Source organism: Amphiprion ocellaris, chromosome 7, assembly GCF_022539595.1.
Source record: "Amphiprion ocellaris isolate individual 3 ecotype Okinawa chromosome 7, ASM2253959v1, whole genome shotgun sequence".
Lineage (NCBI taxonomy): Eukaryota > Metazoa > Chordata > Actinopteri > Pomacentridae > Amphiprion > Amphiprion ocellaris.
This window is the reverse complement of record NC_072772.1, coordinates 20,156,488-20,181,284: the sequence shown is the minus strand read 5'-3', so window position 1 is coordinate 20,181,284 and position 24,797 is coordinate 20,156,488. Positions and strand designations below refer to the sequence as shown.

The 24,797-nt window shown below is 39.4% G+C and overlaps 2 protein-coding genes across 3 annotated transcripts; one reads left to right on the top strand and one right to left on the bottom strand.

Moving 5' to 3' along the window:
• Positions 1 to 1,721: 1,721 nt before the first annotated feature.
• ap1s3a (adaptor related protein complex 1 subunit sigma 3a) lies at positions 1,722 to 6,575 on the top strand. Its single transcript, XM_023283219.3, has 5 exons — positions 1,722 to 1,882; positions 2,801 to 2,979; positions 3,606 to 3,714; positions 5,713 to 5,850; positions 5,937 to 6,575. The coding sequence occupies exons 1-5, from the start codon at positions 1,880 to 1,882 to the stop codon at positions 5,970 to 5,972; spliced, it is 465 nt and encodes a 154-aa protein (XP_023138987.2). The 5' UTR covers positions 1,722 to 1,879; the 3' UTR covers positions 5,973 to 6,575.
• On the bottom strand, positions 6,314 to 9,997 carry scg2a (secretogranin II a). 2 transcript variants are annotated; one of them, XM_023283216.3, is made up of 2 exons: positions 9,855 to 9,997; positions 6,314 to 8,593 (listed from the first exon to the last, which is right to left on the bottom strand). In XM_023283216.3, the coding sequence occupies exon 2, from the start codon at positions 8,583 to 8,585 to the stop codon at positions 6,672 to 6,674; it is 1,914 nt and encodes a 637-aa protein (XP_023138984.2). In that variant the 5' UTR covers positions 8,586 to 8,593; positions 9,855 to 9,997; the 3' UTR covers positions 6,314 to 6,671. The 2 variants fall into 2 exon arrangements, with proteins under 2 accessions (XP_023138984.2, XP_054868459.1); XM_055012484.1 differs by lacking the exon at positions 9,855 to 9,997 and adding an exon at positions 9,670 to 9,718.
• Positions 9,998 to 24,797: the final 14,800 nt, after the last annotated feature.

Sequence of the window (24,797 nt, the reverse complement as noted above, 5' to 3'; positions counted from 1 at the left end):
AGCACAGTGTCACTGTAACTATGACAACAAGTGAACACTACGTCAGCTGCCTGCTGATGATCACATGATTGTGACCCTACTACAAATCAACTGGTGTGGACTTATCAGGACTTATCCATTGGAAATGATACAAGGAACAATTAATTAAATTGTGTGGATGTTTCCGAGTCCCATCAATTCCCACTACATATTTAGGTCACGTGGTTCAGTATCCATGCATAACATACATATACATAACACACATCTGTGCTCAGAGCAAGGTCATTTTGTTTGTGGGTACATCTATATTAAATGGACACATTCTATGTTGCCATGATTTCTGATCATCAATAACTAATAAACAAATGCTGCATTTCTAACAATGCCATCTGGGGGAATGAACAGCCTTTGCGGAGGACTGCGCTCTCTGAGTGGTTTTCTTATATGATAATTGTATTTAATAGTATTTGCTATCCTGAAAAATCAGGACATAAATTATAAACGGTGAACATTAGCAAAAAATGTCTGCGGTTAAAAATTTCCAGATTTTTTCAAATTTATATTCTGAGGTTTTTGTTTGTTGGTTTGTTTGTTTTTTGGCAGAAAGGCTGGTTGTTATGTCATTCACAGCCAGGTTTATAAAATCTTTTAAAATTCTAAAACGTAGTGATATATATTGCCTTTTGGCTGTTGTCAGTATTTTCAGATTGTGAGAAAAAGGAAATATCTAATCTCTCTTTTGACGATAACATGCCAACAAAATGAAATCAAAATTTTGAACCTGTCTTTATCCAATACTCAGATTTCTGTTTTTGAAAATAATGCGAATTTTCACAATTTTTAATGACATCACCTCACTTACATATTTAAATATCAATTTAAAAGAATTTGTAATAAAATAAATAAAAGCAATTAACTGGAGACGTTACATAACAAAAAACCTGAAGTGACACAAATTTATCCTACTTGGTAGTTTAGCTAAAAACAAAATGGACGAGCTAGATAGCTAGTCAAGCTTACTTTACTGAAACTTTAAGCTAAGATGAAGTTTGTGAAGTACCATAATATTAAAATGTATAAATGGGTACATAAGACAGACTAAAATGTTGGAGAGAATATAAAATACTCAAAAATGTTATGTGATAAGACAGACGAGTGAATGATAGCATCATAAGCCTACAGTAGAGAAACAGCTTAAAATGTTAGCTGCTTAAAGTATAGTATGTTCAAAGTTGAATTATGTTTGATTTTAACTTTTATCTTAAAAAATGACTCCAAAAATATGCTTTTTATTAACTTGGAATTTTCATTTTAAAGTTTGGTGAAACAAATATTTTAATTTACAATGCTACTGAAGTTGATACATTATAAATTAAGTTAGTGTATACGGTCAACAGGACTTTAATGCATCAGTGAAATGTTTGTGGGTGACATGTCATATTTTAACTTTTATCTTGTCATTTTGATTCACTAACATGAAAATTGGACTTTTTACCTCATCGATTTGATTTCAACATTGGCAAGAATACAGGAAAGTGGATAGCGCAACTAAGTTTATGGCTTAACTATCGGTTTACAACTTTTATGCATTAGGCAGTATAACAGTATATATGTGAATGCTAAAGGAGCTCCAGTTCATTACACATACTCTCCATTAGTCTGACCTGAATCTTCTGTCTCACCTGTGTGGCGGTCGGAGCTCCTCAGCAGCCAATCAGCGGGCTGAGCGCGGCAGGGCGCGGCTCTGACTGGAGAAGGTGTGAGCGCACTGATTTCTGGGAAGATCAACAATGTCGCTGCATCTCAACACGCACAAGACACGGCAGGGCAGGAGCTAAGATTCAGGGACTGGTTTCTTCTAAGCATTTCGGTTTTTTTTCCTTCTACTTGCTGCTGCAGGATGGTGAGTATCAGAGCGGAATGGAAGCGTCTCTGCACCTGTAGGAAATGAAACGGGTCCTCCTGAGTAACCAGCTCTTAATTCCCATGCTGTAGCTGTTAAATTCAGAAAGTGAAATGTCCGCTAGTGGATGGAGGTTTATAGTTTTTATGTTATAACTGCAGATGAATTTCTGGGAAGGACTTCCTTGATCTAAGGTCACGTATTTGACTCTGGTGTATGATTTAGCTTTGTGATCTGTTTCCTTATATTAAGATGACTAAGCTTTGAGTGAAACACAGGCAGTGTAGCAACAATGATGTGTGTGAAAAGTGAATGAATGCCAGTCTGTGATGATGGAGTAGCTCCTTTGATATTTCTTTAAACAAATACATATCAGTGAAGTGCAATCCCAGAAAACCTCTGCATCTTGTTAAAATGAAGTCTATGATAGAGAGATATTGTTGCTCTCTTTACTGCACGTCCTGTTTTATCTTGTTGCAGGGAGTCTCAGGGCTGCTTCCAGCTGCACCTCAGGGCAAAGAGCTCTCATTAATTGCTGTTGCACAACACAAACATTGTATTTACTGCCTTATTGCACTCACAGGTGGTTTAGATGTGTGTTATCTCCCTAGTGAGCCTCACTCACATTTAGAGTTGTGAAACCTAACTGCAGTTTGTTGCAACTTAGCCTGTAGAAGGGGCGAGGATTACATGTGTGTGTTTGGACATGCATGTGTCTCAGTGAGCCTGTATGTGGCTGCTTAATTGTAGTTCATTTAACTCTGACAGGCTACACATTAACCACACTTTAGCTGTGTGCGTTTAGCCGTCATCATTTAAGCTGCTCCTCGTGTTTGCTTAGTGTACACCCTGCAGTTATTATGCATCTGACGCAAGACCAAAAAAAAGTCCTTAAGTGTTTTTTTCTGTCCTCTTCAGATACGCTTCTTGCTGCTGTTCAGTCGGCAGGGGAAGCTGCGTCTGCAAAAATGGTTCACGCCGCTGACAGACCGGGAGAAGAAGAAGGTGATCCGGGACATGACAATGTTGGTGTTGCCTCGCCCGCCGCGTTCGAGCAACTTTGTGCAATGGAGGGACCTCAAGATCGTTTACAAGAGGTGGCTGCAAAAGACACAGTTTAATGGTTAACTTGTGTGTTGTGTTTGGTCCTGCTTCAGAATACACAGAGAGCACAAACACACCCATTTCCAACAACGAGTTAATGAGACCCAGGTAGACTAAAGGTGTAGATAAACACGGAGCATGACCTAGATCAGTGACTGAGACTTTATAGTGATGATGCAGCTCACATTTGTACTCCTTTCATCTTCTTTTGTCGTAGTAACAAGCTTGTAATAAAACTAGAGGTGCTGGATCTGAATGAAATGAACAGAGATATTTTAAAGCAACCCAACTCAGTCACAAATTACAATACAATAAATACAACAGATGGTGCCTTTATGCAGCTTTTAATAATTTCACATATGCTGGGAATGTATTCAGTAATTGAAAAGATGAGTGCACTCAGTAAGTTCTTAAAATTACATATAAACTTGTATTTGCTTGATCCTCAGTGCAGCACTTTTCCAACATTTTTATTCACTTTGAAATAATTTTATCCCAAGATTTTGGGATTTCTATATAAGAACTATCTCCTCTGAGTGGTTGTAATGTTTCCAGGTTTCTTGACAACGTTGTGGTAACCATTTCTGGAATGTGTCACCTTTCTCCTCTTCAACTGCAGGTATGCCAGCCTGTATTTCTGTGCTGGTCTGGAGCAACACGATAATGAGCTGCTTGCCCTGGAAGTGCTGCACAGATATGTTGAATTGCTGGATAAGTACTTCGGCAATGTAAGTAGAGCCGGATGTCATAATTCACAGCTTGTTAACAGATTGTTTTTAATCGCCGTCTGGAGTTTTGAGCTGCGCCCACACACAGGTGTTCTCAGTTATGCTGGCTAATTGGACCTCTGCTCAGGTCCATGTCTGTTGTTGCAGCTCTGATTGGAGTTTCGTAAGCTCACCAAACTTTTTATGCACCATAACAATGCAAGTCATTTTTTGAGCATCATTTTTAGAAATTCAGTCAAGTAGATCAATTTGTAAATGCATCCCGTTAACATTTAGACCAGTGTTAACGTAAGGATTGTCTGTGATGTCGGTTATGGGCTCATCTTCTCTAGAAGTAAGCTAAGAGTTAGTGGAATTGGAATTAGTCTTAATGTCTTTTCAGCACTCATCCAAAAACCTTTACAGTTAAGAAATGACAACTGAGAACAAATAAATAAATCAAATTACTGACAGATTTTGAAGCTGGGAGAGTTTACTGAGAAGAAACTCTCGAGTTTTAAAGAAGCCTGCAGGTAACACAACGGTATTGGGAATGATTTAATATAGTATGTTGTAGTTGTAGGCAGATAGAGCAGACATTTTAAAAGAGTTTATTGCCTACAGTATAAAGTTACAGCTGGGTTGTACTATACTGTCCTCATTTAACAGCCTCCAAATGTAGGTGCTCACAGCAGGAGTTATGTTACTTCACATTATACAGGATGTCCCTAAAGTCTGGGCACATGGGAAATCTCATTAACTATATGTATTTTTCTGCTATCTTTCCATATGTCCAACCTTTACGTCCACTCAGAGGAACCAGTTCAACTCTTTCTTCTTTCGACAAAACCATATTTAATCAGTGGAGGCAAAAAACATTATAGTTAATGAGATTTCCTCTGTGTCCAGACTTTAGGGACACCCTGTAGTGTGTTATAAACCATTAAATGCTCATATACTGCTTATTCTAAGTAGGGTGTACACTTGGAGCATATAAAGTGTACAGTAACCCAAGGCAAACTTAATGCTTTATTAGATTTACCTTAAAACTGCAAATTAACATATGTTTTGGCATTAGAGTTCATACATGGTACAGTTGCTGTTATTGATTTATTAATCTAAGGCAGTTGTAAAAGAGACCCTTCAGACAGAGGTAGTATAAATAGAAATGAAAGCGTCGCATACGAACATGCAAACATTACACCTGCACTGATTGTTGAACGTCTCAGTTCAGAATCACATGCAGCTTGAAACAGTGTGTTCTGCAGTTTATCGCAGTGGTCATTGAAAGGGTTGAAGTTCAGGACTCTGTGCAGCTGCGTCAAGTTCAGTTTGCTTAATTAGAACTAAATGAAAGACCTTAAGTACAGAAAAAGTATGTGACATCTTGTTTGTGACAACATATCTAATGCATTACACTATGTTGTAAAAGCTGATTTCCTCATGGTGTTAGTAAAACACTGTTACCCTGACCTTGCCTCTTAATAGTTTTATGCTCATTAAGAAAATACAGTTGCAGTGAGGGTTAGGGTTTACATTATCAGTAGTGAAATAAACGTCTCCTGACTCTGTGCATACACATGTGAGACTCCCTCTGGTGTCCATGAGGTGCCCCTGCTGAAAAAAAAAAAAAACCTTAATACGCTCCTGGCTTGATTTACAAGATAGCCACACCTCCTTATTTACAAAAAGTCAAACGATTAGAATGAGATAGTGTTGTTTGTTGTGTATATTGCAAAGCCTGTGGAGGCAAATTAGTCGTGTTGGGCTATACAAATAGACTTGACAGCTGGTGGGAGACTAAGAATGTAAAAGGAATAGAGCCTCCACTGAAACGCTCTATGCTTCTAATTTTATTTAAGATTTCTCAAATGTCTTCGTTTGTTTATTTCTTTCATCAACTTGCAATTTCAGGATCTGATCATGAGTGGCAGGAGAGCGAAGAAGTTGATTATCTTTTTCATTCATGGGTGAATCCGTTACCTCTGATCTAACAGATGGTATATTGCTGTGTTTCAGGTGTGTGAGCTGGACATCATTTTCAACTTTGAGAAGGCCTACTTCATCCTGGATGAGTTCCTAATGGGAGGAGAAATCTTAGAAACTTCTAAATTAGCTGTGGGTGCGACGATGGAGGAGGCTGACACACTGCAAGAGGTATAGTAAGCTTTACCAATCCCTCAACAAGTGCAGGTTCTGACTCATGTATGAAATGTGTTCACACACCTCTTCTGTCACCACAGACGATGGAAGAATACATGAGCAAACCTGCTTACTGAACCGGGAGAAGACAAGGATGTTTCACATTTCAAAACTTGAAGCAAAAGGTTCATTACTCAGAAATATTTTTACAAATAAATGTGACAAATAATGACTCATTTGGCACAAAGATGTGGTTATACAGTAACCACAATCCTGGTTAAGTTTGAAGAATTGCAACTATGTTTGCATCTGTGAGTGCCTTTTAAGTCTTTTATTTATTAACCTCACAGCTGTATGATGTTATCTAAGTGCATTTTTTCACTCAGTATGTTTTTGTAACCCCAGTGCATTGTGAGACTTGGCTGGTGCATTGTGTGATGGTGAGTAAATTGAGAAACACTACACAGTAAGGAAAAAATAAAGTCAATGCTTTATTTATCTCAGGTATGTCACATATGACCACATTTAAGAAAGAATTACCAAAAAACACAAGTGAATCTAAGGGATCCAACACTGATTTTGATTGTGTGTGTGTGCGTTGAAATGTACAGCTGGTGAGACACTGGGTGTAAAGTGTTTTTGAGCAATCAACTCATATATAAAAAAACAAAAAACATCAAATGAATGCCCAAACACTTATTTCTGCTAATAAACTTTTGTAAACCTACAGAATAACTAAAGTTGACTGTATGTTTTTTTCTTCAAAATACTTTATTTTCACCCTCTTCCCTCCACCAAAACAATATATATTCATGTATATATATCTACAGCCTTATTTATATTCCTTGTGCAGCTTTGGCACTTTCACTTTCCTCGGTTTCTGGGTTCAGGTAGCTCAGCAATTTCATCACTGCCTCATTCTCAAAGCCCTGCATTTGCGTGTCATCGCCCCTCTCATCATGCTCAGACTGTCTCTTTTCATTCAGGCTTTTATCTGAGTCCATTTGATCAAAATATTCCTCTATCGCCTTTTCAAAAGAGCCCGTCATGTTCTGTCCGACTTCATCGCGCTTTTGGCTCGCCTTTTTGTTGCTGTATGCCGGTTTGGGATACTGTGCCAGCATCTGAGCTGCAAGATACGCTGCCAGTTCATCTTCGTCGACAGTGTCGTCATAGTCATTTCTGAAAGTGCTGGGAAGACGCCGTTGTGTGGGAGTAGATTCCCCCAAACGCCCTGCAGGCAGAGTGTGAAGTCGTGGCAGTGAGCTTTTGTGCAGCTTCTGCTTCCTGACAGGAGGTGAATCCTCTGCGCCTCCCAACCCCAGGATTTTGAGGATTTCTTCTGTCCTCTGCTCTTCTGGTGTCTTTTGTCCATACGGCAGGCGTCTGTTGTAGTATTTAGCCTCGGGGAACTTGTGTGTCTTTTTTGGGGAAATCTGAGAGAGCTGGCTTTCTGCTCTGGCTAATTCGTTGCTTTTTCGCAACTTGTCTTGATATGTCTTTTCACCGGTTCTGAGCATGTCTATGAGGTCCTCAGGTGGGATCTGGTATTTCTGGGAGATCTGTATGAGCTGGTAGATGACTCTTGGATCTATGTTTTCTCTGTACTGAGTCTGAGCCACTCTCCTCTCAGCCCTCTCTTTCTCCTCTTCCTCCTCGGTCTCTCGTTTTTGTTCTTCCTCTTCTGTTTTCTCCAGCACTTTCAGGAGATAGTAGTCCACCAGATTAGCTACATCGTCTGGATCTTTTGACCTTTTTACTGGGTAGCTTTCATCATCTTCCTCCTCATCATCCTCATCAGCGTCTTCGTCATTGTCATCGATGTAATCAAGCCCTCTGTCGACTTCGTGTTTGTTGTCCATCTCCTCATCCCCTTCCTCTTCCAGTGGACCCCAGTCTGTGAGATCCCCTCCTATGTCATCATATGCTGCATTCCTCACATTGAACATATCACCATCTTCTTCCCCATCATCTTCCTCCATGTCATCCTCCCCATCTTCCCGCTTGCGGAGGGTCTTTGTGCTGGTCAGCTTGTCCAGTTCGTCGAACACAGACTGCAGTGTTGCCAGGTTCTGAGGTGTGTACTTCTCCTCCACGTTCTCATTAGTGCGTTTGTAGGGGCTCTCATGCTCTGGCCTATCCTCATCCTCTTCCTCATCCCCCTCACCTTCTTCCTCATCTTCAAACATTAAGGGCAGCTTCTTGTGAGGCATGATGCCTTGTTGCTTCGGCTGCACCCTGGGATACATGCCGACCTTCATGCCTGTTCCCTCTGCACTGGGGCGAAGCACAGCCGGCTTGTAGGCCTTTTCCGTCTGCTGGAGCGTGCTGAGCACAGCCTGCAGCAGCTCTTCACTCTTATCCTCCCTTCCCTCATCATCCTCCTCTTCCTCCTCCTCATCTTTGCTCTGCATAGGGTTAGCAGCCAGTCTCAGCATGGCACGCAGCTTCTCAGCATCATCTGTGTTGCTGCCATCAGTCTCTGCAGTGACAGGGGCGTGCTGCTGGGAGTCCATGCCGGTTCTTTGATGAAGACTCTCAATGTACTCCAAGGCTTTCAGCATATCGGAGTTAGGTGCCGGACGGACATTTCCTCTCTGGAAGTCGGATTCACTTCCCCTCAGTCTGTGCTCTCTGAGCGAAGCCCCGTGAACGCCAGAGGAACTGACGAATAAAAGTATCAAGAGCAGGTTGGCAAAACAGATGAGGAAAGATTTGCCTGTTGTGTAGCTTTCAGGGAGTGACAGCATGGTGACGCCTGCAGAGGAAAGACAAAGAAGCACATGTCAGCTCTGACCTTTACACATTAAACTAACAGGTTCACAATGGTTTCTGCTCTGGCATTTCTTAAATGCCTTTTGCTCTTGTTGTCACTTAAAATGTCTGGTCTGATTGTAAGATTGCAAACAGCTGAGACAGATTTAGTTTTTCATGTGAGACAAAGGTCTTGACGGATTACTTTTGCTCTGATGGGAACCAGGTCAAACACCTCAGTTCTTTCTCACAATCTGTGTGTTTTATATGACAACATTCAGTTAGATAAAATAGTTTTTTGTTTTACATTTGCTTTTATGGGATTTGAATTCTTGTCTTTAATGTTATTAATGTGATATTTTTACTCATGTCATTTTTGAAGATACTCTAAAATTGCATGGGAAATGCAACTGACTATTTGCATGATAATAATAATAATAATAATAATAATAATAATAATAATAATAATAATAATAATAATAATAATAATAATAATAATAACAGACTGTATACCCCAGAGTGTTTCATTGCTGCTCCAATTCACTGCCTGTTGCTGGTATTTGAGGATCATACAGGAATCGTGCCGCCTGTTAGCCAGCAGCAGTAATAGCAGCGGCATTCAGCTCCCGTGCAAATCTCATTAGTCGTCAAATTGCTGCTCTCCGTGAGTCACAGCCCCGTTGTCAAGGTAACCCGGTAAGGCTGATGTTCACGCAACCTCTGCTTTAATCTGAAAACACCAATTACTACTGTTTTCCCGGCTTTAAGTCCTGTTTAACAGGGTTGCGCTGGGACAAATTGTTCTCCAGTGGGATAAAATATTTGATGAAATATGTCAAATGCACTGAGATTTTTTTTTTTTAATGAAAACGCCTACAACATAAGGTTGACGGTTTAAAAAAAACAATGCAGAAGCGACGACACTGTTGCGTTTGCCGTGTTTACTTTTTCTTTTTGTGTTTCAAGCTGACTTTAAATGACCAAACTTCGAGTGGGCAAGTTTAATGATCGACAGAAAACTAATAAGCTACAAAACGTCACAAATTGAAAAATGAAGCGAAATTAGAACAAAAGGCTCACTGCGGGCGACAACGCAACCTCTTCGCCTCAACATCTGTGGCGGCGCATCAGGTTGGCAAAGCGAGTGAAACACGAGCGAACTGAAGTAATTAAAAAAAGAAAAACTCTGTATTCATGTGAAAAGCGACAGAAGCCATGTTTAAAGGAGCGTACAGTGTGTTTTTTGTGTTATTAGTGAGTCTTACCTCTGCAGTTAGTCTCTGTGGAGGGTCGTGGGGGAGCTGAGCATCTCTCTGCTCTCAGTGTGGATTCAGCACCGCGGACAGATCCTCGCGCTATTAGAGCGACCACCTGACTCGTGCGTCACAGCGCGAGGAGATACGCAACACACACGCGCACGCACCAAAACATACACACACATACATACATATATATGTAGGCACACGACGCGCACGCGAGCAGTTAATTCGAGTCAGCCAAACAAAAAAAAAGTGCGTCTGTGTGATTATCAACTGAAACTAGTCTGCACCCAGCAGGCATATCAGCGGTGATTTTATCGCAACTCATACATTAATAAAGACAGACTATACTTAGTAGCACTGACTGGCTTAAATAGTCCCAGTTTATAGGTCTGTTCAACACGAAGACGCGTTGTTGTTGTAAAGTCTTCAAATATGGTGGCGAGTGTTAGCTGCTTACTCTCACCTAATTAGCTTCTCACCGTTTATTCTGTGCTAAAATGCTAAGGAAATGTTTTAAAATTGCTAGTAAGGGTTTAATAAACGGTGTTTTTGTGATGAATTCTGTTTGTATGCTCGGTGCCATAGTAATTGTAGCAGAGTCTGTTGTCATTGACTGCTGCTGTGTCTCTGCTGCAGCACTGAGGGACAAAGACGGTTAAAGTCCACCGATGACTCACATACGGACTCCGCCAAAGACGGGCGGGGTGACAGAGGGACTGCGGAGGTGTGTGTGTGTGTGTGTGTGTGTGTGTGTGTGTGTGTGTGTGTGTGTGTGTGTGTGTGTGTGTGTGTGTGTGCGCGCGCGCGCGCGTGAGAGAGAGAGCGAGAGAGACAGCACTTTTACCGCCAGCCAACGCGCACTGTGGTTTCTATTTTTGGCAGCCTGTCAAATCTTGTCTAGTATGAATCGGTGTGTGTGTGTGTACTTACACTTTCATTCATAAATCCTCTCCGTTGCTGCCTTTGATGTGCTCTCCTACACTGCCCTGTGTGTCTGATACTCAGTGGAGCTTTTCTTGTTTCGGCTTTGTCACAGTTGCAGTGCATATATACTGGATATATATACACACGTATGTCCTTGTGTGCAGAAAAAAAGAGCTTTTCAGCATGTTCAGCTTTGCAGTTCCTCCCACGAGACTCACAAACCCTTTCACTGTCGAAATACAATGTAAACAACCAAATCTGGATAAACAGGCAGGTGTTTTGGTAACATTTTTGTCAAAATTCCTGGTTTGGAGCTTTAAAAACAATATAGAACCCAAAGAATCATTTGCTGCTGCTTGAAAAGCCACTGGAGGGGAAAAAGAGACTGATGAGTCATACACTAACATCCTTTCAGACTCATTAAGGAACTTTAAAAGCTCACTCCTACCACATTCACTGCTTCTATATATGAATTCATTGAGTCATGTAACATATTTTGTATTGATCTTTTTTTAAACTTGTTTTTGAAGGAGTGCAGTGAGAATAACCATCATTAGAATTAAGTCTACCTTTTCAATGTTGTCACACCGGATGATTCAGGACCAAGACACAAAAAAATGAGGACAAAAGAGCTGATTTTAATCTCATGTCTCCCTCAGCCTACTTACACCCTCCCTCATGACTAACACACATACACACACATGCACTGTGCCAGTTTTGCACTGATAAAGGATGAGCTGTCTGGCTAATTGCTTGTGGTTGTGTCAGTGGCAGGATTACTGGTAAACAGAAACCAATTACAGCTCAGTTCCACCCCCATTTCTACTGCCTGTCCACTAAAAAAGACGAAGGGCTTTCTCAGGTCAAATGACAAATTTCTTACAGGCAATTAACAGTTTCTCCCTTTTCTTACAGCAGTGCTGTGTGACTGTCCAGGGTCACACTTTTTTGTAAGATAGTGAATTTGAAACTTTTTCCGTCTTTGAAAGTGCTACATAGACCATTACTTCAGGTTGAAGTCTCATTATACAATATGTAAAAGGCTTGGCGTTGGTCTTTTTTGGGTCCAGACCTCTCTTAGAGCTGAGTTTATCCTGCAACAGAAACCAGTACAAATTGAAGAAAGCTTAGATGATAAATACTTTTTGTAGCCTTGAATAGTCACCTTGGGTCGATATAACAGCTGAACACACTCGTGGCATTCTTTCCACAATGGAAATCAAATATTCTACAGAAAGTTCTTCCCAACTCTGTTGCAGAAGTTCCCATAAATGTGTGGTTCTTGTAGGTTGCTTTGCTTTCACTCTTCTGTCCAGTTCATCCCAAAGCAGCTCCATGGGGTTTAAGTCTGGAGACTGTGCTGCCACTCCATGTTTTCAAGCTCACCATCTTCTTCTTTTTTCCTAAGGTAGATCTGTCATAGCTTGGATTTATGTTTTGGGTCATTATCTTGCTGTAGGATGAACCTCTGACCAACTAGGAACATACCAGAGGATACTGCATGGAGCTGCAGAATGCTGTGGTAGCTGTTTGGGTTCAGGGTTCCTCTTACTCTGTACAAGTCACAGACCCTGGATCCAGAAAAACAACCCCAGACCATCACACTTCCTCCTTCATGTTTGACAGTTGATGTCACACACTGAGGAACCATCCTTTCTCCTACTGGACGGCGTACAAAAATCCTGCTTGATGATCCACAGATTTCAAATTTTGATTAATCAGTCCATAATAACTTCTTCCAGTCTTCAGTAGTCCATTGGTGGTGTTTCATGGCCCAGGCAAGCCTCTTTTTCTGATTCTGAGGCCTTAGCAATGGCTTTCTCGCTGAAACTCGACGTGTCAAACCTGCAGCTCCAAGTCTTCTCTTCACAGTAGAAACTGAGACTTCTTACTATGACCACTATTAAGCTGTGATTGAAACTGTTGTCCTGTGAGCTCCTATCACCAAGCTGCTGACTCTCAAAAACTTGTCTTCTGATTCTGTTGTGGCTTTGGGTCTTCCAGACCTCTTCCTGTCAGAGTTTCCTCCAGTTTTTGAGTGTCTCTTGATAGTAAAGAAAACTGAACTCACTGACACCTTGACTTTCTTCACAATTTCTCTGTAGGAAAGACTTACATTTTAAAGTGTTATGATGATCTGTCTCTCTTCTGTTGTTAATTGTCTTTTCCTCACTATTCTTATAGCAACACACTACTTTCTGCAGTACAATACTGTTCAAATAATGCTCTGGAGGGTTTGGTGCCACGGTGTGTTCCAGCACTATTTTTATGCAGACAGAGGGGGTTGTAAGTAATCTAGAAAAGTTGAGACACCTGTAGGATTTGGTAGCACCAACTTTCAAGGCTTGATCAACCTCCATTGCTGCAGAACAGCTTTAAGTTGTTAACTCATATCTTGTTCCCTGAAAAAGGCCTTTTTGTATTATTAACCTCTGGCAGTTCACCGCTTACTTTTGTACCATTTCAATCTATTCATTGGACTTGAATTGCTTGAATTTCAATAAAAAACTGGAAGAATTGGGGTATTCTAAAACTTTTGACCGGTAGTGTATATTGACAATGTAGTTGAAAGCTTCAGGAAAAGCCACTATGTGCCATTTAATGCTTAGTTCTTAGGCCTACACAGATGGGAAATCCCAAAAGTCATAAGCTTGCATTTGAATGGACTGATCTGGCATTATTATCTGCTGATGAAGACCTTATTGCTGTTTTAAAAACTTTTTTTTAACTCTTTAGTTTGAGTATGTGTGTTGATGGGCAGATATAAATCCCTAATGATTGCATGGGCTGATGAACATCCTGTATTAAAAATGGTACACTGACCCAAATCCATTACAATCAACAATTTTATCTAATAATACCATCAGGGATTATGATTTGGGGGCTGAAGCAATTTCCAAAATATGTGGGCATAATTTTACCAAAGCAGGTCAGGTAAAAAAAAGTGCATTGTTTATCTATTAAAGCAAAGCCCTGGGGAACTTCAAATACACCTTCCAGTAAAAATTAAGGTTTTTACCTTCTTAACATATTCACATGGTGTATTTTTGTATTTTCTGGAAGTTAGGAAATAAGCATTGAGCACCAGGACTGAGCATTTTGAAGCTGGAATGCATCGACAGCAGTCTCAAAGTCAGCTGGGGTTTCTTACATAACAAACCTATGAAAGGAACACATCCTGTTAACCTTCCAGCTAACCATATCTTTGTTCTCCTTCAGAGTAAATTTCTGGTTGCTACACACGATGCTAAGATGTCTATGTGTAACAATCTAGAGAGCTTTCTGAAATATGCCAAAAAAAACCCACCAGGTGCCACCAGGGTTAGTCTATAAAAGATCAGTATTAATTAAATTTAGGGAAAAACACAGCAAACACAGCTTTGCTTCAGTGGGAGTGGGCGTGATTAATTAGATTTAATAGACAGTAAACAAGCTACCAAACACCTCTTACCAGATTTGAATGTTGCTAAATCCTGACAGGTGCACTGAAGTGGGTGACATCACCTTTTGTAGGCTGAGCCACTTCAAACAGCACAACAGAATGCCATTTCTCATACTAAGTAGGCAATTAAGAAAACATGTTTTCAAGATACAAAACGAAGGAGGTGTTTCATGTTAAATGAATGAACCTTTATGTTTATAAAATGTCAGGCTCATCATCAGAGTCTGTAAGTTTATACAGAAATGCTCACCTTTAGTGGCTGAGGGCAGCTCCCCTTTAATTTACCTTTTCTCTGTGTGTATGTTTGTCCCCTGGCGACTTACCGGCTGCTCCCCATTCATTACTACTGGGCCTGACAGCCAATAATTCTGCTCCTTAACTCAGGCTGTCAGAAGCTTGGCAAGCGCAGTGTGGAGACAGAGTGACAGAGAGAGGTGGAGGGAGTGGTTGTGAATGGGAGGTTTGACGTCAGCCTCGTTTCTCCGGTCGATTAGGTGTGTGTGTGTGTGTGTTTGTGTGTGTGTGTGTGTGTGTGTCTGGAAATAGGAGTGATGCATCCATTCTTGCTCTTTTGTGAAATGCGAGATGTGGCACCAGACTGTGCCAGAGTCTCTCAAAGGCATTCATAACCCTCTCAGTCAGATATACAAAATGTTCAATTGCTCACCTTTCAGTAAAACGGTGAAAACAAAGAGTGGTCCAGTTCTGAAAACAGCATGTTTTAAACCCTTACATGTCTCTTGTGGGCTCCCGCATGACTACAGGAGGCTGAGTGAATGCTACTGAGAGCAAGAAGAGGGATCAAAGAGAAAAACACAAAGCACCTGACTTATGAAATCTTGTTTTTAAGACCCAAGGTCCTATTTCTGATGTGTTTCACCCAGAAAACCCAATTTCCTTGACTGTGCTCAATCTGTACTTGTGTTGCGTTTGTTGTTCAGCTAAAAAGACGAGACCCACTGCAGGTGAAAATGATTTGTGTGTCCACAGAAGCATGAGTCATTCGTTTACTGATGCTTTGTGAGCAGAATACAGAGGAAACAATCAAACCACTTTGGCTATTTTTGAAAATCTAAATGAAATTGGCAGGACCATCTGCACGTATGGAGAAGTAACAGCAGAAAGGGCATGAAACAGGAGGGGCTCTGAACAGTTGTTTAGAGGTAAAACTGAGATCAGTAGCATGACATAGACAATACTAGCATTGGAAGGTGCAATACAACATAAAAATTCACATCAGATTAAATGTACTTATTACCAACAATTTTCCCAAGTCTTGTATGGAATCCTAAAGTGGACAAAATTAAATAAATGAATGAAAAATAAACTGAATAATAATATTTTAAGAAATCAATGAAACGCCACCCCATAATTAATGAAAAGTTATTTCAATATTCTTGTTTTCAAATTAACATTTTTCAATAATCCTCTCTTCAGAAATACAGTTTTATTTCACTGTGGCATTTTTCTCAATGACACTTTCATTTTCACATTTCATTTATAATGTCACATTTCATAATGTCACTTTTTTTCTGTTTTTGTCTTCGGTGAATCATTTCATGACTGCGACTCCTTGCTGGTGTCCCACACCAGGGATTTTGGAAATTTCTGAGCTTGAACAACAACATCAAAGTAACTCTGAAATAACCACATTAACTAAATTCTTTTTTCTGTGTAACAAGGCAGCTAATGGCACCCACCAGACACCAAACAAGCTTGGATTTTTACTCTACATCTGAGCCGGTGTTGCAGTTTTTGCTAGCCACCTGTTGGCTGCAGCAGCGACAGACAAAGACAACGTACCTTTATTCAATACAGAGTAGACCAAGTTTGGGCTCATGTGGAAGTCCTAGAGACAGGACGATGCAGTATGATCTAAATCTACATTAGATAGACTGGAGACTGCACTGCCTTTGTTCGTTTTCTTGTATTCTGTTTATGTTGACTGTTTTATTGGAATGTGGTGATATCTAACATCTGTACAAGCCCCAAAACTCTGACCTGACAAACAATTTGGAAACTTTCTACCCCTTGCACATAATTTCTATACTTATAGGCCAGTTTTGTTCTTTTTCGCTTTATTTAACATTTATTTATACAGGTAATCTCATTCAGACACGGGGCCTCATTCTCAAGAGAGACCTATTCTCAAATAACATCATAAAACAGCACTGAGTCACTGACAAACAACACTAAGGGACCTGTATTAGACAATATAACAACATAACACTGAGTTACAGACAGACAGGTTCATGACAAAACACAACATAGACATCAATATGGATGCGCAAAGCAATAAAGTTAAAATGTAAAAACACTACGAACAAGTCGTAAGAGGTGATATTTCCATAGCATTTAAAACATAAGGACATTTAATTGTTCAAGTTCTAGTAGGCTCAGTAGGCATGCTGTGATCAATTTGGATCATTGATGAGCAGAAAGTAACACTGATGACAGAGGAAACCTCTTACAGTGTGAACAAATTCCCTTAAAAAGTCTGGTGGAGTCATTACCCAGGAAATGTACAAAATAGAGCTTTCTGACAGAGAGTGGTAATGCAAGTCCAAATGAGACTTAAGTTAAAAAAAACAAAAAACAAACAAAAAAAAATACTATAACTATACTATTGGTTCAGGACAGGACTTAAGCTGAAGCTTCCTGCCAGAGAGTCTGCTGATTTACGGCACCATCAACCCCCCAATCTCTATGTGGACTTTTGCTCTTCTTTGTAAGTGCAAAATGAAGACTCCACCTTCATTAAATGGGATGATAGTGGCCCACGGAGCCTTCTAAATGGTGAAGCTGGTCTCTGCTGGCCCTCATGTGTGGGAATGATGTACAATGATAACACTTACTGAATAATAACATCTGGGAGAGGAGCAGAACCTGGCAGCAACAAACAAATATAATCTGGGAAATTAAAATTTGTCTTAAAAGTAATTATATCATATATCAAAAGGCTATGGCTCTATCATTTTACTAATATTACACCATTTGACCATATTATCAAAGAATGACGATGGGTGACTGGCCAGTGACGTGCAACAACATATCAAAACTTAATGAAGTAATATAATACAGTCCTAAGATAAAACAGCTTTTAGTCTGACTTAAACACTCCAACAATGTTCCTATTTAATGAGAAATGGTGGGAATAAGAACACTTTCAATAAATATTGACTGTACTTGGAATCAGAAAAACAATTTAGCTGTGGTAATGATGTTTTATAAGAACACCAGTACAGACCATTCAGTATTTTCCCTCTTCACAAAGTTGTGCGCCGACCTCTAAGAAAATGTTTATTTTGGCAACTGCTGATGATGATGATACAGCAGCTAGCTGTGACTGCTAACACTCTTTACCTAGTTCTTGCTAACACTATTTAATGTAAAGCCAACTTCTCCAGTTAGCAGGGTGTGAAGGAAAAACATCATTCACATTAGAACTGCACTTCATATCTTCTGCATTCCCCCCCAAAATTAAACTTTGTGTAATAAGGTTAAGCTACAGGGTTTTTCATGAAAAAAATCCCGTCTCTGCATCTCTCTTCACTTACACCTCCCCTCTCACGGCAGCTCGAGCACACCAGCACACCTACAGCTCTGCACAAACACTGTGAAACAACTTTATGCTACACAATAGCAACTTGTAATTTTGCACTAATTCAGTCATATTTGAACTGGAAAGTGATTCTAAAGAAGAATATCGATACAGAAAGCTCCACTATGCGAGTTCACAGGATTGGTTCGTGAACTTGCAGAATTGGCGCTACCCGCTCATTTTACTCATGAAGTGTCTTCTAGCATACTGCAACACCATGTAGACATGATGGCAGGGTAATTGATAATGTGAAGTTGGCAGAAGGAAAGCAGGTACAGAGCAGCATCTGAATGATGCATACTAGCATTATCTCAGAGTTCATTTCAAAAAAGGAACCATTGTTTGAGTGCATTTTTATATTTAATTTTGTCATTATTAGCTTAGTAAGAAAAATAATCAGAATTAAATTAAATTGTGAGTTTCCCAAAGATTCCCACAACAGTTTGTGTGCTTTACTTGGTTTACAGAGAACTAATTTGACAGTGTTGTTGTTCTAGATAACAGGAGCTAACTGGCTAAATTTAGTAGCAGCGGTTGAGCATGTATCTTAAACAGGGATGTAAATGGCAAGTGTTATAAAATAGTTGTAATATAAAAGAGTCACTGAATATTGTATGTTGACAACAATGATGGCCTTACATTGGAGTAATTGGATCATATAATTAGAATGCGGTTATATAAGAATTTGAATAATTCCTTAAACGTTTTCACAAATGATTGATTCATTTATATATTCTACTCAGTTTATTTATGATGTGGTTATCCGATAATTACATTTTGTTAGACATGATGTAACATTTCATTTTCAGCTAAGATGTTTTTTTTTTGTTTTTTTTTATCTGTGCTGTTAACGGAGATCACTTTCAATGAAGTAAACTTTTCTAAGCATCCAACTGCCTTATGGTTCCTATAAGACAATGTTCTCTATTCTTCACCACCTACTCACTTGTCTCTATTCTTGGCCATACTTTATTAGTCTTGTCACAACACATCATACAGCAACATGGCTTTACCACAGTAATGCTACAATGGTGCATGATCTTCCTTTTTTGATGTATTAAGCATCATTGTTTTCTCTCTGCTTTTCTTGCCTAAGGCAGCTGATGAAACAGTGGAAAAGAGGGAAGATAAAAAAAAACAGATAAGGAGAAGTTTTTTGAAGGGATTATGAAGAAGGAAGCACATTTTCTTTCTTTCCTGAGTTTGCAGTCTGCTGCATCTTTAAGTATCAGCATCTTTCTCAAATTATTCCTGCCAAGTTACACTATTAGGTTGAGTGGATTTTGTTTGAGGACTATAAAAAACATCCTGACTTTGCTTATGAAATACAGTATGGTGCAGTGGCGTATTGCCTTTTCATGGTCATGGGCTTTGATGTTGCTGCTTTTGAATAAGGCTTCTGTCTTATTCCCCCATCTTAAAGTCGCAGAGCAGATGTTGTGTTGTCGACATGTAAGGGAATGTTTGTTGTTTACCTCCTGCTGAAAGACAAAAATAAACCTGCCCCTCCCTCCTCTGCTGCCCCACTGGCATCTGTAAGAAACAGCCCTCTTTCTGCTACGACACATCAGAAGACAGCAGGGATACTCGTAAAGGAGCAGGGGGCTAAATGGAGTTTTTGGAGGTAAACTGTATTGCATCATTATGTAACATTTATGGGGACTAAAGAAAAGGCTGAGTCTTCCCTGTGTATCTGCAGGGATAAAGCCAAAGCCTCAGTCTTAAGCTGGCAGACTTCACAGTGTGCTTGCAGGGAATTCACCCTCTGCTCCAGGGCCAAAGAGAATACAATTTAGACAGACTCCAGGGAAAACTGGAATATAAGCTGTACTACTGAAAAAAACATCTGTGAAGCTGTGATATAAATTGTAAAATGTAAAACAGACAGAATCTCTGTCTCAGGAGCTACAAAGCATGTACAGATTGTAATGCTGCAGTTCTTTGTATTCCAGTCCAGGGTTAGCAATCATGAAGGACTGCAATTCAGAATAATGTATAACCAGTAGTGTTTTGCTAACTGAGTGTCGGGAGCTTTTAAGATTTATGGGAATGAAAGAAAATGCATTTCTTCTTATTTACTAAAAAGATTTATCATCAGATAGATTTTTAAACCACTCTTCCTGAAAGTCTCAAGGGATGACATTAGTTCTGTCAGCTGGTCAGTCACTTTGGTCCAGATCATAGACTGTGTGTAAAAGATAGGTGTAGCCACCATGATGTCACTCACTGGTTTGTGGACTACTGTTCTGAAGCATTAAGTTTGGAATTTCATGGTCGTCATGTCAGTTTTATAAAACCAGACATCTTGAGTTAGCGGTGGATCTGAGTGAGAAGTCAAGGACACAATGCACCTCCATTTGGTAGGGACTGGTGGAACACACCATAGTTTATTTTTTATTTAACTCTACATGGGACCATAATTTGCCAAATTTCACTCTTAGTCCTTTGAAGTTTCCTGTAGTGGGGTGTTTATTGGTATTCTGGCATACGATGGGCTTACCAACACAGAGCATGAGTCTGTGAAGGTAAACCAACCAAGAACATTTGGAGAGGACGCAATTTATAGGGATGGTCAGAGAGTGGGTCAGAGGGTAGGGAGGGGGCCGTATGTAAATACAAGAGTGAATAGTGGTTAATTTGAGTATGGTTGCTAATCAGTGACAGCGAGTAGTACAACAAAGAACAAAAGGTAACTGAATCAAGAGGTCTAGCACACAACAAAAGGTGCGACAACAAAAGTTAAGGGGGGTCTGACAGACAGTAACAAATAACAAAGATAAAAGAATTGTAGATAACCGTGGGAAATGGAATGAAAGAGTGACACGTGACACTCGAAGGTATCTGGAGCAAAATATGTGCTATTTTCTTCATCATATTGAAGGAGACTTAAAACTACTGATTGAAACCTCAGTCTCATTGGATGAAGGCTTACTGAGCTAACAAATCAAGTGTGAAGTGTGCATTGAAAGAGTCTAACTGCAGAAATGTAATATTGTATTCACAACTGTGATTTCACTAGATTTTCACCTGAAAATAAGAGTTCCTAGTTAGAATCCTGGAAGGCAGGGAGGCTTTTGCAACATGTCATTCCTCTGGTTTCTTTCTCTCCCCTTCACAACTCTCCTGGGCAGAAAACAACTCAATCCAGTGGGGTTGGTGGTCGAACAGTTTCAGGACAGACTAGTGGAAAATCTGCACTGTTATCCTCATATTTTAATGATTACTACGTCTCCCCTTCAGTCGGTTTTTTACCCGACCTTTAAGAGCCAGCAGAAATGGCAGAAAAAGGTCTTTCACATAATCATGTAATGCATGTATGCCTGCATGCATGTGATTGGTCACTGCAGCACCCGATGACGCTGCCGTAAATTGTAGCATGCAGTCATGGACTAATGATGTCATCAGCAGGCGTACCAATCCACGCATGGTAACTATAGCAGACATCAGGCTGTGATATTATAAGAAACGAAAGACAAAAAGGACATCTTTTAATTTAAATGTCGGGGGTTGTGTCTGAGTGCTTTTATGTCAGTGAGGTTATCATAGGGAACCATCCATTAAGCAGAGTGTTAGGCCCAGGTCATTCATAGCCAATCATGCCGGTGTGTTCTCTCTGATGATATGATGATGATATCAATGCAGACAAATTGTACATTTCTTTTTCTAGATCATCCATTTTCACCTGATTTTTCCATTTTACTCTTTTTGTTCCACCTTACTTTTTGCTCTAAATTTTATAATGAACTGTTTCATAAAGGAAATACCACTTTTTCATTTAGATTCTTCATATTTTAATTTTACTCCAATATAGGGAACTGGGAGCAAAATTTTCTGACTTGGCAAATGTTAAGTTTTACCAAGTCTGTGTCAAAAAAGATGAACTTGAGTGGATGGTGTGAATTTTAACACAGATCTTATAAAACTGACCTTAGCATAAACCAGACTGCACAAACTGTCCAAGAAAGTAGAAACAGAAGATACAATCAAACCTTGGTGATATTTCAGCAATTTATTGATTTGTAACCTTCACATTTTAGTCTGTTTGCACCTCTTTGTCTACAACCTTGCTTTTTCCCTCAATTTTAAATATTTCCTCTCACCTGATCTCTGTTGCTTCCTGTTATTGATTCTCCTTCTGATCCCAGAGCTCCCCCTGCACAGATCTCTTGAATCATTTATTATCAGCTTTCTCCCTCCTCAGGTCTAAATAGTTACAGCCAGGTCCCACTCTGTGGACTCTAAAGCCTGCTTAGATTGCCTTGTAGCAATAAATTCATAGTCAGAATCTGTAATAAATGAAATGCTAAAGCTACACTATATTGGATTTTTGCTGTACAAGCCCTATCAGACATAAAGTAGGAGATCCTTTGGTATCTGGTATGTTCAGATCATGTAAATGTGTGTCTGCAGCTGCACAAACACAATACAATACTAACAAATGGTGGTTGTGGACTGTTCCAACTAATTCATGTGTCTTTTTAACAAAGACCTCATACTCTGACAAAGGTATGTAGGGAGTAAACATTAATCTGATGTACTGATTTAATAATGTTGTGAATGTAAGAGCAGGACTCTTCTAGCTTTACAAGGTTGTGAGCTCTTCCTTGCCATGACTGGAAAAGAAATACGGAATGTGAATTCTGATGACTACAGAAGCGTCTATAAAAAATACGTAATGAATACCAAGATAAGTTTAGACCATCATAGTACAATACAAGAACATGCTGTTGGTATTTATTCTGAGTGACGTTAACCATGTAATGAGGGATTTTAGTTCTTCAGTAAGGCATTTATGATAAAACAGCTGTGCCCTGACCTCTGTCTGATCCTCAAAGGCCTTATGAAAACAAGATTACACCAGCCTCAGGTTTCATATACTCCTTAAAGCCTGGCCTTCTACAGGTATCTTAGGTGTTTGTTCCATGAAGGTCAGACAGACGTCTTAGATGTGGCCTGTAACTATCCATGCAGTGGACATGTGAGTTCTAACTAGGCCTCTGAAACTGGAACATGAACAATCTATACATTTTGAAAGCATACTAACAAACAACAAGTTTTTGCTAATGCTTAAATAGTACTTTTGCACCTTAGTTGTACAAGCTTTTCCTTATAACTATTGCCTCCACGTCTCTGGTTGTCATTATTTTACTAGTAATATCAATTTATAAAATGTATGAAATTCATTATGTCCACTTTCTGGAGTCTTGGTTGGCCCAGCATACATTAGGTGAAAAATATGGGAACATCCATTATTAGACCAGAGCAGATTGACAACAAAATTTCATTGTAATTTTGGAAATAATGGACCTTTGATTGCAGGCTGAAATAGAAAAAAGCAGACTGCTCATTTCTAGGCAGTGACAGTTCATTTTACAGTGGAAATGAGAGTCACTGACAGCTATTTTTTTTACCATTATGGCTCCATAAATTAGTTTAAAATGCCATTCGGTCTGACTTTTTAATATTTCTAGCTGACTCATTTTAAAAAGGAAAACTTGGGGAGGATAACTTCAATATGCGCTTCATGTCTACACAGTTTACATACATATCAAAGTAAAAAGATTTAGGCTGAAGCTGCATGTCCCAGACAGTGAATCTGCATTCTAGTTAAAAAGAAATAAAAATAAAGAAGCAGGGTTATTGCATGTCACTTGGGCTTTGATATATAGGCTTCCAGGATTGATTTGTTAGTTAATGAATGTTCCTTGGCCTTGTTTGTTAGCTGGACATGCTATCAAGCATTATTTTCCTGCAGTTTTATTCTGAAGCTCTTTTGTGTTTGGCTATGGTTCTTAGTTGTGTTTGCTCAGCTAGGATTGTACTTCCGTTAGCGTTGACTGTGAGGCTGTATAATAAAAAACTCAAACAGGCAACTTGCGGTTTTCCTGTAAAATCCTATCTACCTCTATTCCTTCACTGGCCTTAATTCAGAAGAAAAATAAAATCCCAGCAGCAGCACTCACCTCAAGAAGGTCAAATGCTACTTCTAATAACACCACCCCTGCTGTTTACCCCTCCAGCTGACAGGTGTGTTGTTCCATATTCAAGTTTCAACCAACTGTAGTTAAGATTTTCACCTCGTTCCTCAGCAGACCTCAACCCACTGCACGTAGTCAACAGATTACAGTAATCTACAATGTCTCGCTGCAGGATGAGAAAGTTCAGATGTTCTACAGGCAGATGAACATAGTCAACAGTCCAATCTATGAGGGGGTGGCCACAATAACACTACAATTTGATATTATTAAAATCAAACATAGTATTCCAGAAATAGACTTTCATTAACAATTTGCAGTTCATTTTTTCCAAGTTTGACTTTATCTGCTTTTTAGAACTGGAATCATGAAAAATTTTCATTGATGTTATACATACATGTTTACATGCCAGCTATCACTTGTGAGTAATCAAACTATATCTTCCTGTTTTATAATACTAAAGGACACAATACCAAAAATACAAATGTATTAGCAATGAAACACAATCTGAAGCACGCTAGTGTTACAGTCTTCCCTCTAGGTCTGCCGAGGAACAACAGCCTGTCAAAACATGTTACGTTCACACGCACCACAACACTTCTTGCTTGACAGTCAAAGCACTCGATAGGAGTTCACATTTTCCAGCTGATTTGAAGCTGTGAAGATGCTGCAGTGTGACTATGGACTAAGGCTACCTGTTGTCAGCTTTTTCGTGAATCTTGTTACAGAGTCACGGCCGTCATCTACTATTGGGTCAGAAAGTCCACTAGTTTGATTATGGCAAGTACCTTTATTTCATGTAATTTATTTGTGTAAAAATAGAATAGAATAGAATACAATACAATACAATACAATACAATACAACACAATACCATATAATATCAATGACCCATAAACTGACCTTTTTAAAAGTGATTCAGACTTGCAATTAATTGAATGTTATTAATGTGATTAACTTTGTTTTCATTGTCACATAAAATTTATCTTGTTGGCAACATTTTCAG